Here is a 16914-nt window from a genome sequence, read left to right as displayed (position 1 = left end):
CAGGCAATTGAGTACGGGGACAGCTAGCAGGACCATCCCTGCAGTGGCCAGTTCATGACCAGCTGCTTGAGACTGGCTTGTTCCTGGGCTGGGGAGTTTCATGCATCTGCTCCGTGCTGCCCAGCAGTGTGGTGCACAACGGGGCTGTGCATAGCTTACGGGGAAGGCATGGCCTGGGGAGTTGGAGCCTTGATCCCACGCAGTAACCAGATCCGGGCATTGGGAATGCGGCCAGTTCTCTGCACCCTGAGTCACCCCACTGTTGCGTCCCCAGAGCAGTTATGGTGCCTCTTCCATCACGGTCCCCTAAGCTCGCAGCAATGGAGGTGTGCTGTCATAAGTTTGGGTGAACGGGACATGGAAGACCCGTGGGTGATAGTAGGCATGAGGTGCTGGCTGGGGAAGCGGTCGTGTGGGTTTGCGTGAAGTGCTCACAGTCACAGCTTTGGAAGCCTCTTTCTTAGTTTCTCAGAGAGCTCGATGGTGAGGAAATGCAGGTCTTGTCCTCCATTGCAGTTTCTGTGGAAAACCTCGCCATTGGGGGTGTCAGAGGGGTTGACCAGGAGCGCCTGCGGCAGAGAGACACCCTTCTCCCGTAACCTCTTTGCAGGCGGACTGGTCGCTGGATGCCCAGGAACTGCTCAGCGGATCCCTGCTGTCCCACAGAGTTCTCTGAGCAGCCGTCCATCTTGCACAGGAAGAAAGGTGTGTGCTTGTGCACGGTCACTGCCCGGTCCCGGGCCGGCAGGGGCACCCTGGCCCTGGATGTGTTCTCCTGCTGGGTTCGCAGAGGTTGGACAATCATTGTCCAGAATTCCCTTGTTTAACAAAGAAAGTTAAGTTCCCAGTGAGGCCCCTGGTTAGGAAGAGAGGGGTTTGGGGAGAGGAAGAGGAGCCGAGCTGTCTCTTCCCCACCCGCCGGAAGGCGCGGAGCTGAGGCATGATCTCCAACCTGCTCACCTGCCCCAGGAGGCTGCTTCCAGAGAGACCATGAAGGCCGGGCTCTGCTCCTGTGTCCTGGTGGGTCTGAAAGGCAGGAGGCAGAGCCGTGCTCTCACCGGTGCCTCAGGGCAGCGGCCTCCTGGCTCGGCAGAGACGGTGGCCCTGGGGTCTGACCACTCCTCAGTGGTTGGAACCGTGTGTAGGAGCCACCGGTGCAGGACCCCCTGGGAGGCAGATACAGCGGGCAAACCATCAGACCTCGGTTGCCCAGGCGACGATGCCAACGTCCAGCCCCGCCCCCGGCCGCTCAGTACCTGTGCGTGTGCGCACTGCCCACAGGCCTGCCATCTTTGTCGGGTTTATTTGCATACTCACTCCTGATTGGCTGTGGGCGCCACGGAGGTACAGTCAATTTACATGTTTGTCTATTATTAGGTAAGATTCCCTCTCCATTGCTCAATCCAAAAGTTTCCCTTTTGCCTAAGATAATCAGAGCTGCCTTTTTTGCTTGCAACCAAAATAATGGGCACCCTCAACTCTAATCTCTTCTCCTTCCAATCTATCCTACACCCAGCAGTCACATTAATCTTCCTACATCACAGACCAATGACAACCTGCTCCTCAAAACTATAAATAATGCCATGCTGCTTTCAAAATTAAGGCTAACCTCTTCGGCCTATCATTCAAAGCCCTTCCTAAGTCAGAATAGCATGTAACAACACAGACTCTGAAGCAGGACAGCCTTGAGTTTAAGTTCTGCTAGTTTGCTAGCTATGTCACTTTGAATACATTAATGAAAGTCTTTTGGTCACAATTCCCTTATCTATAAAATGAAAGTAACAAGAGTGCTTCATTAGGCTGTTGAGAAGATGAAAAAATACAGGCTATCTATGAGATACTACCCTCCTTACTAATCTGTATGTGCCCAATACACCAGCAACCCAACTACTTGACATCACTGAGGAGGCCCTCTACTTTCCTGGTCTGCACCTTTCATCATGCTATTCTTCCTACTATGGGTGGGTCACTACTCTAGGATCAAATGATTTGCAAATGATGGAGCCATAATTCTATCCTAGGTCTGACTCCAAAATTCATGTTCTTAACTACACTACGCTACTGAATGGAATTTTTTTTAAAGAATTAGTAGAGCATGTAGGGTACTGATTACAGTCTACCACCAGGAGAAAGAAAGAAACCATAACCACCACCACCACCACCACCACCACCTTTAACCAATTTCCCCTATTGCCCATACAACACATACAAATATCCACAAACACTGCAACACAGCACCACAGATGAAAGGTATTTTTTTTCAAGGTTTGCCAACTAAAACTATGCTGTGCAGCACATAGTCTGGCAAGACATCTATATAAAGACCCTGGTTTCTAACTTAAAACATCATTTGGTATCTTCTAATCTTAACTCCTGAACATTCAGACACTCTCAGCTAGTTTCTAAGCCCCCTGGATAGAGATGCCATCTAGATACACTATACAGATCAAATGGGTATAGTATAAAAAGGAAACTTCAAAGAGCCTAGCGAACATAAAAAACCCAATAAACACAAATGATTTTTCTTATGCCCTAAATTACTTCAAAAAGCATATCTAGCACTTAAAAATAATCTTAAATTGGCACTCAGAAAAATAATCATCATGGAAGTAAAAACTAAAATAGAGTAAATAAAAAAACTTCAAACTTTAAATTTCAAACTTGAAAACAAAGCCAAGTATTAAGTTCTGTCACATGAGACATTTAAAGCTCAGAGAGATGGAATACCCAAGTGCACTCCTAGGAACCATCCTGCCTCACACCGAACAGAAGAGCTAAAGGATCTATGTCTCATGATCCCCTTAAAGAGCTGTGTCTCCAGACACAGAGAAATATCTCTAAACAATAATAATACAAATCCCAGCCTGCCTCCTATCACCTTGAAGAACAGCTCTTTTAAGCAAAAGTGGATACTCTTACTGTAATACCTTGAATAGTATCTTCTTTTGGAACTTCAGTTTCATCATCGTCATTCAAGCAATAAACGGTTTCTTTTTGTACATCTTCCTTTTTTAGGGTTCTTGCATCCACAATTGTCCAAGACTTTTTAACTTTCTCCTGTAAAATCTTATTTCAAACAATCAAGAAAACAAGTAAATACATAAATAAATGCAGAGAAAGCAAGGATTCCAATTGACAAAAGGTGACAATCTGATATGCTCTCTCCTTTACAGAAAATCATCCATATCAATTAATCTAGCTGAACTGCTTTGTTTGCTCTTACCTACGGTGGAAACTTTAGTTTACTTCATAATTCTTTCTACATTTCATCTTTCCCCCAAGGTAAACCACAGATAAACATTAATATTAGTATGTATTCAAACACTTTCTATATTAAACCCTCAGACCAAAAAAATAAAAGAGGACATACATCTTGTTACCACAGTTTTCATTAAAAAAGGGGAGACGTCTATCAGTAGTCAGAAATCAGTAAGAAAATTTGAAAGAAAACAAAAGCTAGATACTATAATGATAAAACTTTATGCATTCCAGAGAAAGAAAGGCCTGGAACTCATGATTAACAATTATAGAGAGAAAGAAAAAGGAGGGAATCAATCTCCATCAGAGATAATTCATAAAGCTTCCTCTTCTAGCATGCCTTTTCCTAAAAGATAGAGATGATACAAATAGGGAGAGCAGTTAAAGAAGCAGTAAGTACAGTATGGAGTCACCCACTCATGAATTGTCAGTTCCTTATGTAAGCATATTTGTCTGCCAGGTACCATTTCTGTAAAAATATGTGTACCAACTACTTACCGATTTATAAGCCAAAATCTTTATCGACAAATTAGAGCCGATGGTCAGTTGACAGGGCCAGGGCATGGAAGACCTCTCAATTTTCTTAAAGACACACAGTTGTCTCAGACTCTCACTTAATTAAAAAAAAAAAAAAGGCAATCTGTAATACTTTTAACAATAAAGATAAAATAAATATACAATGAAAGCAACAATTTTAAAATGTTAATTGTGCTGAAATGATGCGCTTAGTTTTCTAGAAGGGGAAGTGAACTGTTGTCGATCATAAAGAGAGGAGGAATAGCTGGGGATGGCAGGAATGTGGCAAGTTGGGAGAGAGCCAGGTACAACTGAGTTGGCTTAGTGACAGGTAAAAACAAACATCTCTATCTTCCTCTATTCAATCTTTTCTTTCAACTCAGTCAGTTGTTCTTAACTTTTTTTTTCAGGACCAAGGACATTTTGAGGCTATGATAAAAGCACATTCATAAATAAGTTTTCACACAATAGAAAGCATTCACCAAACTCCCTGAAAAACACGGACCTGAGGATAAGAACTCCTATCTAGGGTATCATGGGGTGGGCATCACCCTATAACATCACTACTCACAACTCTGCAATTCTTATTTAATTCCAATTCTCCCAAATAAAAGGCACGTGTATCTGTACAGAATGGAGAGAGTTAAATAAAGACTCTCCAGGGGATAAAGGAACTTCGAAGTCCATATTTTAGTTTTAAGGCAAAGCAGATAGAAAACTCTAGGTTTCTTACTGGGGAGAGAGGGGAGAACTTAAGGGGTAGCAAACACAATGTAAAGTGTTAGTTCATGAGAACATAAATCCAGATCAATTCTACTTTTATCTGGCCCCCAAACAACAGAGAAGATGACAGATGATATCTGGAATTTGTGGTATTCCCTAAAATAAGGAAAAAAGGAATTAATGACTGAACACATTCAAAGCATACAGTCTAGACCTGTGGTCGGCAAACTGTGGCTCGCGAGCCACATGCAGCTCTTTGGTCCCTTGAGTGTGGCTCTTCCACAAAATACCATGGCCTGGGCAAGTCTATTTTGAAGAAGTGGCGTTAGAAGAAGTTTAAGTTTAAAAAATTTGGCTCTCAAAAGAAATTTCAATCGTTGTATTGTTGATATTTGGCTCTGTTGACTATTGAGTTTGCCGACCACTGGTCTAGACCAGCAGTCGCCAACCTTTCGGACCTCATGGACCACTAGTGGTCTAGACTATGATTGATCCCCTTGGTACAGATGAATTATGTGACATTATCCAGAGATTAAAAAAGATTAGGGACTGGTATACTATTTCTTTAATGAAATCAGAATATTTATTAAAGAACTGCTTATTCAAGAGTGGCCCAGAAAAAGGAAAACATTAGGAAGCCCTATGATCAAAAGAGAAATTTATATAGTACAATTGAAAGTTGTAATCAAGGTTTTCACTTCTCACCTGAAAGAATAAATTTCATCCAGCCCATCTTCACCTTCTAAGGACATCATCACCTTTTTCACCATCCGAATACCTTCTTTTTGCTGCTCAGTAATTCCTTTTAAAGGAAAGGAGGGCCCATGGTTGTCCAAGGGCAAGTTGCCATCTCCTCTGTCCCCAGTTCCATCTTCCTTGCCAATTGGGAAAGGCAAACTATCAGGAAAAGATCAGCATTAGTTAAGAACACAGGCTCTGAAGCTAGGCAATAAACTGGGTCCCAATCCTGTGCCTGTCTCACTAGCTATGAGAAAATGGGTATGTCAACCTCTCTGAGCTTTAAATTTCTCATCTGTCAAATGGCACTTATCTCTTATCCAACATTCTATGAGGATTTTTTAATTTATTGATTTGAGAGAGAGAGAGAGAGAGAGAGAGAGAGAGAGAGACAGAGAGAGAGAGAGAGAGAGAGAGAGAGAGAGAGAGAGAGAGAGAGACAGGGAAGGAGGGAGAGAGAGAGAAACATCAATTTGTTGTTCCACTTAGTTATGCATTCATTGGTGATTCTTGTAAGTGCCCTGACCGTGGATCAAACCTGCAACCTTGGTACATCAGGACAATGCTCTAACCCAGTGGTCGGCAAACTCATTAGGCAACAGAGCCAAATATCAACAGTACAACGATTGAAATTTCTTTTGAGAGCCAAATTTTTTAAACTTAAACTTCTTCTAACGCCACTTCTTCAAAATAGACTCGCCCAGGCCGTGGTATTTTGTGGAAGAGCCACACTCAAAGGGCCAAAGAGCCGCATGTGACTCGCGAGCCACAGTTTGCTGACCACTGCTCTAACCAACTGTACTACCCGGCTGGGGATCTATCAGTTTTAAGTAGCCGAAGCCTCTTTAATTTGGTAAAAACAAAAAATTTATTGGCTTAAATGACCAAATAATTGAAAAGGCAGAGTTGCAGGTGGCCCTAGGATGATTAGTCTCAAACACCATGCAGGTTATCTGACCTTCTGTCTCCATACTTAGTTTTCATTTACTTTTATGCTGGCTTCACTCTCTTAGACAGGCTTTCTCCACATTGCCCCTGAACCACTCAAGCTCACATTACTCAACTCCACTACCAAAAAGCAACTGGTTGTTGCTCTCTCTCAAATTAAAAAAATATATATAGGAATCACTCTCAAATAAAAAATAAAAAAAATCTGATTGCCTCGGGGCCAGATGTAGATGTCAGACCTCTATCATTTTATTTGCTATAATTAAAATAGGGCTTCCTGTTTTAATTTTTCTATGTATAATAGCATGACATATCTGCATATACTGTATTACCTATCAGATAAAGAGCTTCCAGGGAGCAGGGTGTGGGACACAGAGTTTGCATCAGGCTATTGCTATTTCCATAACACCAACCAGGAAAAAGGGAAGAATGATAGGAAAATGAAGGGTCAGGAAAAAGTTATAATAACAGGTCTTTCTACCCTGCATTAAACCAGAAATAAACTTTCTTAGTTAGAAGAACCTAAAAACTAGGTCCAAGGAACAGTCCTGCTCAGAACACAATGCTTCTTTGCCCTGCCTGTATTTTTTCGGTCCACCTAGAATAACCAAATATACACAAGATACACACAACAATAAAACCAAAATTTTACTTCATATGCTGGAGGTTTGTAGCACAGGAAGAAACTACCACCACACACACACACACACACAAATACAACTGGTCAAATAGTGAGCAAGTAGAAGAAAAGGCTGTTTCCCTCTTCAGCATGCTTTACAGTACTGTTCATACGAAGTAAGTCAGAGAAAGACAAGTACCATATGATTTCACTCATATGTGGAATCTAATGAACTAACGAGCAAAATAAAGACAGATGACAGACTCATAGACAGAAAAGGCAGGATGATAGCTGTCAGGGGAGGGCGTTGAGGGATTGTGCTGGGGGTGGAGGAATTGAGCAAAAAAGAAAAAACAAAGAAGAGCCCAGCCAGCATGGCTCAGTGGTTGAGCGTCAACCTATGAACCAGGAGGTCATGGTTCGATTCCCAGTCAAGGCACAGGCCAGGGTTGTGGGTTCAATCCCCGGTGGAGGGGGGGGGGGGGGGGGGGAGTGCAGGAGGCAGCCAATCAATGATTCTCTCTCATCACTGATGTTTATATCTCTCCCTCTCCCTTCCTCTCTGAAATCAATAAAGATACATTTTTTTAAAAAGAGAGAGAAAACTCATGGACACAAATAACAGTGCGGTGATTGCCAGGGAGAGGGGGAGTGTGAGAAGTGAAGGAGGGTATAGGGGGATAAATGGTGATGGAAGGAGACTTGACATGGGGTGGTGAACACACAATACAGTGTACAGGTGATGTGTGTGGAATTGTGTACCTGAAAGCTGTATAATTTTCTTAACCAGTGTTACTCCAGTAAATTCAATAAAAAGAAAAATAAATACAAGTGCAGTATGCTTCAGCCATGTAAAAGCATCCTAAGGTTATGAACAGGGAGCAGAAACCAAGTTGGGCTTTTGAAGTGCTGGAAAAAAATCTCAATTCAATAAGAGAAGTGTCACTTTAAAAGCACTTAATTTCTGTGAGGTATCGTTTTAACAAGTTTCAGTATGATGGGTTATTCTGAACTACTTTTCTACAGAAAGGAGATGCCCCTCCACAGTTCTAAGAGGTACATACAAGCAAGGAGGTGCTTCATTCCCCATGGCAGGCATTTTAAAGCCAAAGGCTTACCACTCTGAGCTGGAGACTTTTTAGTAGAGCTCTCAGTCTGAAAAAAGGAGTGTCCCCAGAAGCCTAATAATTCAACATCCTATAATATCACTCTGCTTTCACCAAAAATAGGACAAGAAAAAATAGGCTACAGACACAGCAGGAAGGATTAGTGTAGTCAAAGAACTTTCATAGAAGATAAACAATGGAAATGCCTACCTGGGAAATTCAAGTTTTTGGGGAGGGATTCTCTCCCCAACAAACTGTGAAATATATTTCCCCTCTCTATTCATATTCCTCATCTCTAAATACACACAAGCAAATTACTTTTCTATACATGTGTGTATCCTTTAGATCTGAAAAACAGTTAGAAATAAGCATTATATATGTTTAAAATGATTCCCAAGTTGACATTTCTCTTTACCCCAAAAATATCTACTGTAAGACACAGTTCTCTTGAGCTGTTTAAGAAAGAACTCCATCAAACTGGTCATTGTTTGGGTCAAATCCTCTAAGTAGGCAAGCGATTAACTGAATATGCTCAAAATTTTCCTTTAATTCCTCAATTCTTTGAGTCTAAGAATAGTGAACCATCTGCTATTAAGCTAAATTCCTGTTTCACTGTGAATTTCATCCCTTTATCACCAAAACTCAGAAGAGTTCCTGGAACATGGAAAGTAATCTGAATATTTGCTGAAGTCAATCATCTGACAGATCCCAAGTCAAAGCAGAGCAAAGACTCCTGGGAACCAAGCACCCTATAATGAGGCCCACTCATTACATGTGAGAGCACAGGGTTTGTCTACAAGCATTATTCTTACAGTCTTACAAGAATTGCAGGGAGATGCTGGATTTCTTCAAGTTATGAATTATAGTATCCAGCTGATCTTTGCTGAATGGGCTGCTGAGGTCAGTGAACACTTCAATATGCCTCTTCTCAAACTTCTTTCCTCTACAAGAGAGAGTTATCACATTAAGAAATCATCCTCCTGAATTAGTTCCTACAGATTCAAATGCACTTCACTTGTTTGCTAAGCAGAAAGAGGCTAAGGAATGAATCTAGATACAGTTAACAAATGTAATTACCTTCCTTCTAGAAGTCCACGTATTCTTGATACTCAGTTAAGTTTCTACCAAATATCTAATCACCTAGTTATAACTCATACTTTTAACAACTTAGGCAAAATTTCTTAGTAATTTGGAATTATGTCCCTCATTTCATAACTCTATCTTCAGGTAAAGATGTGGTCATTGTGATTAAAAAGAACCCCTTCCAGCCTCCAGATAGGCAGAAGGTAAGTAGGGAGCGCTCCCAGTGTGCTACAACGTCAGCCTTGTAAGGGTTCAGTTGCCAAACACCCTGGTCTGATTCCTCTCACAGGGCTAGTGCAAAGAATGTATAAAAATTGAGAAATTATAATACAAATTTTGGCCTGAGATTTTTGTGCAAATCATTATTCCTAAAAGTCAAGGGATGTGTTTGTGTATTCCAAGACACATATTTTAAAAGCACAGTAATTAAAAAGTAATGAATTAGAAAATTGGCCAGAGTTGTTACTATGCATCTAATTTCAATATTGGACCACACTATTTAGTATTTCTAAAAATTTCAGGTAATTAGCTAAGTCCAATAGGAAGGAACCTGTAATAAGCCAAACTTTTATTCCTCCCAGAGAAATTCCCTCCCAATATATTCCTTCCTCCTTTTAAACTTCTATGAGAGTTTGAACTCAACCACTGAATTCTATCGAATGTTTCCTTAGCCACACAAACATGCCATCTGATTAACAATGAATCACATAGTGCACAGAATATATCAAGCCATACAGTTTTTGCAGAAAGGCTCATTTCCAACTCTCTCCAGTTGAGACACTTACACAGTTTCTTGTTGAATCACATCCATGCACACAATGAGTGCATCCAGGACTCAGCTAGTTAAGGGCAGAAGATCTGACCAAACAGTCCCTTTATTCCAAGAATATGCAACTTTTTTTTCCAATAAAGTCCATAGTGTTAGAAACTGTAGACACTGGGTTGACTGTGTGATGATTTCAAAGTACCTGCCCAATGACCCTTCCTCCAAAGTTTATTTCACCAATAATACACTCACATAAGCTATATATCATACTATACATCCTGAAACATATAACCATGAGAAATAAAATAATCCAAAAGGTAATCTAACATATTTCACTCATTTAACCAAAAATGATGATGCCATTTTACAATGACTAGAACCCAATTTTTGTGATTAACAGTCCAATTCTTAAAAATTAAGTGAGCCATAATGTAGCATTTGTAAGTTACTCCCAGCACAGCAGCACCTCCTAGTGATCAGGAAGGCAGTACGAACTGTTACAAAAATAAGAGTAACCCCTTTAAATCAGGGCACCTGTGGAAGAAACAGGAAGTCTCACAATTTGGCTATGGGGATATTTTTGACACAGAGATATCCTCCATCCAGGAAAGCATGGAGAATGCTAATGTTATACTCTTCTAGAAATACCTTCTCTATGTCCAAACATTTCTGACCCACCACTATCAAACCCTCTGCACATCGTTGATACACACGTATACCCCTTGGTATCTTCCCCTTCCTATGCCTCCCAACCTCTCAATATCACTAGTGCAAAGAAGGAGCAAGATTCTATTCTGGAGGACCTGGAATCCAGGCACCCAACCCAATCCAATTAATTTCCCATTGAATCCTAACACACATCACCTCCATGTCCTCAGAGCCAAAAATGCCATTATAGTCAGAGCTGGGACTCAGAGAACCTCACCAAACTAAATTATGATTCCATAGATTAAAGAAAATTTCTTAAGTGTCCTTTGGCTGAAAAAGGATACAGTCAGCTTGTTGAGAACCTGGTTGGATTTTGCTTTCAATGTCCTCCAGCAAGTCAAAATCTGGTAGCATCAGGTGTCTGTGCACTGTGATGTTCTGATACTGATCCTCACAAGCAAGGGCATTCTCGGTGCCATCTGTACCAAAAAGGACTAATGCAATTTCATCTTTGCTCTCAGCAAACACCTAAAGAAGAATGTTAGAAGGTTGAAAACCATATAGTACCACCTGGAAGCCATTAGATACCTATCCTTCAGGGAGAGAGACAACCAGACCTCCCCATGGCAGGTTCCTGGGACCTTCGTCAACAACAGTTCATTGGGCTGGATGGCCCATGGGACAAAGACAATTCCTAGGTTCTAAGCCAACGTTTTCATGAACTATATAGGTACCACCCTTCATTTCAGCACAATTCAGGGTGGGGAAATAGTAGGATGGTAACTGTTCTTAAAGAATTCTAGCAAAATCAGACTCTAATTCTGAATGAAAACTAATTATGGTTAATTTGAAAAGATTTTTGTCTGTCTTTCTGGAATGACTACTCAAGGTTTACATTTTCCAGAGATTAAAAAAAATGTTTCCTGGATCTCATCCTATAGCCCAGGAATTTCACTTACAGGTGTATATACCATAGAGAAATTCTTACACATGTACACAAGGACACAACGAGCAAGAAAATTCACTTCAGCACTATTTATAACAAACAGGGCAACACTGGAAACAAGAGAACCATCCATCAACAGGAGAAGGCAAACAAACATTGCAGAATATTTATACAATGGAATATTACTACCTAGTAAAAAACAAAAAAATTGTGCAATGTTTATCAACAGAAATAAATGTCAAAAACATATGGTTGAGAAAAAAAAGCTGCAAAATTACATGCACCTTATAATAACATCACATAGTTTTGAGAGCTGCACACAACACTAAATATTATTTATGAATATACTTATGTCCAAAAGTATAAAATAAGCATGGTAATAACCATACAAATTCTGAGAAAAAGAGGGGGGAAAAGAGGAAAAAAGAGGATTGGAAAGGGATATACAAAGGGCTTCCCATTTATCTGTAATATTTTATTTTTTTAAGAAAAAAAGAAAAAGAAATATGGCAAAACTTTAGGGTTGTATATTGCTAGACAATGGGGAAATATGTTCGCATTATATTCTCTGCATCTGCCTCTTTTATGAAACATTTCATAATCAAACAAAAAAACAACAACAGTATCTAACACAACAGGCAGTCTTGTTCCCATCTATGATTAAGCCTTTTACATCAATAGGGAGAAAGCTGCATGGGGAGAAAATGAAATTCTGGCATTCTTCGTTTTTGTTTGGTCTGTTAAATTCCCCAGTCTCTTAACAACTCATTATAATCCCTAGTTGTACATGGAGAAAAGGTCCCAGTTGCTGGGGTTCAAACATGTCCAGCACACCAGTGGGACATGTTTAAATGATATCTTAGATGATATCTTTTAAAAAATCATCTCTCATGATTCCATGGGACTCTCTTGAGGCCTGTTTAAAATAGAGATAGCATGTTACCAGCAAAAGGTAATTGGAATAGGCACGAAGTTGTTGAAGGACTTGTTCAAGATCACGAGATTAGTAAATGACATGTTAGAGCAAGGATTCAAACCTAGGCCATCTGGCTCTAGAGACTGTACTTTTAAATATGACTCAACATTGCCTCTTGTGTCTGGTAAAAACTGTAATAATCAGTGGAGGGGCCAAAAATAAGAGAAGGAAAAACTATCAGGCTCTAATGATAGTTGAACTTGCATGGGAGTATATGTAAGAAAACTACTCAAATTCCAGAAAACACTGAGCCTGGACATTGTAAACAGGCCGGTACCTTGTATTACTAAAGTGGAGGCAACAAGCAGCTAGAACATGAGTTACAAGTTCAAGGCCAATCTGGCTCTTACCTGTCGCTGCACAAACATGGTCATCACCTTCTTTGCCAGTTCGAATGGAGATTCTTCACCAGGAAAGGAGTTACTCATGGCAAAGCCCACATCCATACACAGCACAACAGCTGCCTGGAAACAAGGTCCCAAAGAATATTTGAAAAATGTTAATAATAGCCAATAAAAAAGGAAAGAAAAGAGATATGTCCTTTGTTCATTTCACCCAGATAACCTGTACTGATCTTTAGGGGATGCATGATGAAGGGAGAGGAAGTGTTCTACTTAGAGAATAGATGTAAGACATAAATTTTTACTATAGAGAAAGTTTAAATAGTCCTAATGCTTTCTAAAAGCTAGAAAGTATCTGTCAGGAAGGAGTATGCTCCAGGCAGGTGCTGCTCCTTTAGCCTCAGCCCAAGAGTAAACCCAGGGGAAGCAGATTTGCAAACAACCTGTAAGCTTGAGCTAAGTCCAGACCAGTTGAGCCCCAAATACATCAGAAAACTGCAGTTGATCTGCAGAACCACAAGCTTTTGTTGTAAGCCACTGATTTAGGGCATAGTTTTTCATAAAGCATTTTGTGGCAATAGGTGACTACTACAATTTATATATGCAAAAGTGATCACACACTTTGCATTGGTTTATAAACGGAGGATCTAAAATAAAGATCAAGACACCAAATCTATTCTAGTAGCCGACAAAGACATATAAACAAACAATACCAGAACAATGTTCCATGACAGAGATATGCAGTGGGCACTAAAGCACACACAAGGGAGGAGATACAGGAGGGATAAGGAGGCAGAAAAAGCTGCCTGGATATGAAACTTGGGTGAGTCTTAAAGAATGAGTAGGAGTCAGTCATGTAAACAAGGAAGTTACAGATAGAGGGAACCACATAAAGACATCTAGTCATCAGATAGCAATCATGTATGTAGGGGATGAAGAAAATAGGGAAAACATAAACTAAGAGGGATACACATAAAATCTATATTTGGCATCCAAAATTTAACTGAATATGAGTTGGAGACCTGAACAAACAGCAACTAACAATTTCAGAGTGGATTATAAAATGAGTCACTAGTATGACATGGCTACAGCACTACATCCCCCACACCTATCTAATTTCATCCTCCAAAACATTTTAGGTTGTGTCAATGGCTTATTGAATCCCAAGTAAAGAAAAGAAAGGGCTTATGGTGAAAAAAAAGACTGGATTAGCAATCTGGAGACCTGAGATCCAGTTTCCATCTTTATTATCAACTAGTGGCCCAGTACACAAAATATTGCACATTGAAAGGAAATTAAATAGAAGAAATATTTTAATATCGCTATTCACCCTTTCTCTATAATAGAAGTGTCCACCAAATTCACGATCGACAATGATAGATCACAACACATGCGTGTGACTGGCGCCATCGAGAGCTTTATATGTATTGCACATGAGTCAACTTAGCCTTTTATATATATAGAAAATAAACTTGCTTAATTAGACCTGCTTTCTGATTTAGCTAAACTTTTTCCAACCCAGTGAAGCACCCCAATTTCTCTTTCAGGTAACTGTCAGCAACACAGCAGTAAATATCAATACGAAGCAGATTATTATTGTAGATCACACAGGGAGAACAAAGGGTAAAATATTTAACTGCAGCAGTGTTTGATTATATTCTGTGCAGTGAGAGAACCTGAAATCATTTTCAAGGTCCACCATTTCTTACTTCTTGTCAGTTGGGTCATGTTTCTAAGCTTTCTAAATCTCCATTTTCCAGCTAATGAAAAGAAAATAGGATCCCACCAACTCTCCTATCTACCTACTCCAGGACTTCTGTGAGGATCAAATGAGATGAGGCATGGGAAAACACTTTGCTTCATAAACACTTGGTTACAGTGTGAAATGTTTGCACCTGGCTATAAAGCAAGTCATGTTCCTGGGCTGAGGAAACTGCAAGAAGGCTAGTAGCTAGGGAGAGGACGCCGGATATTGCTACGTGACGTCATTACCCTGATGATCGGACACTTTGCATATTAGCCTTTTATATATACAGATTAGCTCCGAGTCCTTGGATTCCCAAGGACTCCCACTTAACTTCACCATTCCCACTTAAACTCACTATTAATTAATGGAGGCAGAAAGCAGCATTGGACTAAATGAGATCTAGTCTTTTCATAGTTAACATTCTTTGACAGTTTCACCTGTGCTTTGTACCAATCAGACATTTGACAAACTGAGAGTTCAGAGCATCACATCTTAAAGGAAGATTATTAAAACTGAATATGAAATGAGCAGGTTAAAGAAGAATCTGAAGAACATGTTATTTGAAAAACAGTTTGAAAAAAAAAAGGGGGGGGATATTTAAGCCAAATGAGAAGATTAGGGGAACATGAGAGTTCCTTCCAAATATTTGACAGCTGTGTTATAAAAGGATTGGTCTTTGGGAGAGATAGATCAGCAGATGGAAGTTACTGGGAGATTGATTTGACTTCATACAAGGAGGAAAAAAGAACATTAAAAGTGATCCATAAAAGAACCAGTTTTCAGAAGCAATGATCTCTTGCCCCTAGAAGTGTCTGAAAAACCTGGATGAGCTCCTATCAGGGAAGTTATACATGATTTCTAGACTTGGTTATATTGCAGGCAACACCTGGAAAAGGAAGACTAAGTTTTTCCCTAGTTTATATTATAAATAGTAAACTTAATGTACTAATATTAAAGATTTCTGGAGTAAAGATAGCATGTTTGGAGAAAAGGAGGTAATAAACTACAAAATTCCTATGAGAATAAAATTTACATCCCATAGTTTCAATGCCTTGAACATAAAAAATATTTAAAAATTTAAGAGTCCCAAAATATGTTGCTGCATTTATTTAATACATTCATAAAAACTACTTTTAAACAAGAAAGCCTTTTGCTAGGAATCAGGTATCCAAAAAGTGGCATTAAAGAGTCTCACAATATAGAACTTCTTGCATGGAAGCAGAAGAACTGTCTATGTAATATTTCAAGTTCCTTTCTGGCAGCAATAAGACTACCAGGAAAGAGAAACTGGGCAGCACAGCAACTAGGTTCACTTATACACCAAAGCAATACAGTTAGAATTTTGCTGCAAGCCCACCTGCCATAAACAGCTGCTCCACTAAAGCTGCAGTTTTCAGCCGCTGAAAGAAGATATACAAAAAAGGGGGGTGGCAACATACATTCCTAATCGTGTCAACATGTCTTAACAGAAGATTGAGGGGGTATAAGGATCAGCTGCTCAAAATCCTATCTTGTTTGTCAGTATTATCAGATACCTCCCATAGGGCCTTGCCTTTGGGTGAGTGAGCCACTCCCTGGAACACATCTCCCTCTAGTGACCCTTCCAGACAACTACCCCTCTACCTATATTAAAGAACTCATTTACAAAATCATTTTAATGTCTGTTGTTAATTTGGAACACTGAAGGTCAAAGATTCCTAGCAACACAGAAATTCTCCAGGACTCTGAAACCAGACCACCTGGGTTCAAATCCAAGTTTTACCAATTATGGATTGGGTGACCTGGGCTAATTAATCACTTCAACATTTTTCATGCCTGTAAACTGGGGTTAATAGTTTTCACTTCAGGGCTTGTTAAGATGAAGTGAGATAGGAATGAAGCATTTAGATCAGTGTCTCACACAGAGAAAATTGTATTATTACAGAGGCAATAATATGACATTTTCTATTCAAGTGATTTTACTCACAGTACCTCTTTGAAGTTTTACAAATCTGTGGAGTAGGTGCTCACCATGGCTAACTACCATTCTCATACAGATTTAAAAAAACCCGGGCTCATAAGTAATGAAGGAGGGTTAGGGGTGGACTAGAGGGGTAAGAGAGGAGTAGCCGATATGGGAAGGAGGTGGGATGGAAAGGAAGTGAGAGAATGGAAGGGCAGAGGAGGGGGTGGGGAGTAGGCAAGGCTCAAATTCAGGTCTTAGGACTCCAAATCTCCAGCTTTTCTCACATTGTATCTCTCGGTCCAGGCCCTGCTGATCCAGCCCATGAACCACCATGATCTCCCCTCTTTCCTCACTCCTTGACACCGCCGTCATCCTATGATTCCTGCTTCTGAAACACCCTTTCCATCATCAGCGCGGGCAACGCGCAAGCCCATGCTTCCTCTACCTTATTCCCGGACCGCGCCATGTTGCCGCTCAGCAGGCGCCCCGGTGGTCTCTTCCGGGCGGGAACCTGCAGCGCCGCAACACAGTTCCCGCGGACTCGGAACCAGGTG

At 40.4% G+C, this 16914-nt stretch overlaps 1 protein-coding gene across 3 annotated transcripts in view; it reads right to left on the bottom strand.

The window, feature by feature from the left end:
• XRCC5 (X-ray repair cross complementing 5) overlaps positions 1-16914 on the bottom strand; it is an 87862-nt gene extending 70948 nt beyond the window's left edge. Inside the window, exons 1-8 of one of the 3 annotated variants that reach the window (XM_079782329.1) lie at positions 16806-16914; positions 12678-12791; positions 10750-10933; positions 9777-9825; positions 8729-8851; positions 5203-5394; positions 3757-3871; positions 2928-3066 (exon numbers count right to left, since the gene is read on the bottom strand). In XM_079782329.1, the coding sequence (XP_079638455.1) occupies positions 2928-3066; positions 3757-3871; positions 5203-5394; positions 8729-8851; positions 9777-9825; positions 10750-10933; positions 12678-12791; positions 16806-16826 (937 nt within the window). In that variant the 5' untranslated portion in view covers positions 16827-16914. The other 2 variants (XM_079782328.1, XM_079782330.1) reach the window with 2 other exon arrangements.

This window comes from Cnephaeus nilssonii (genome assembly GCF_951640355.1).
Source record: "Cnephaeus nilssonii genome assembly, chromosome: 10".
Taxonomy (NCBI): Eukaryota; Metazoa; Chordata; class Mammalia; order Chiroptera; family Vespertilionidae; genus Cnephaeus; species Cnephaeus nilssonii.
This window is presented reverse-complemented; position numbering and strand designations above follow the sequence as displayed.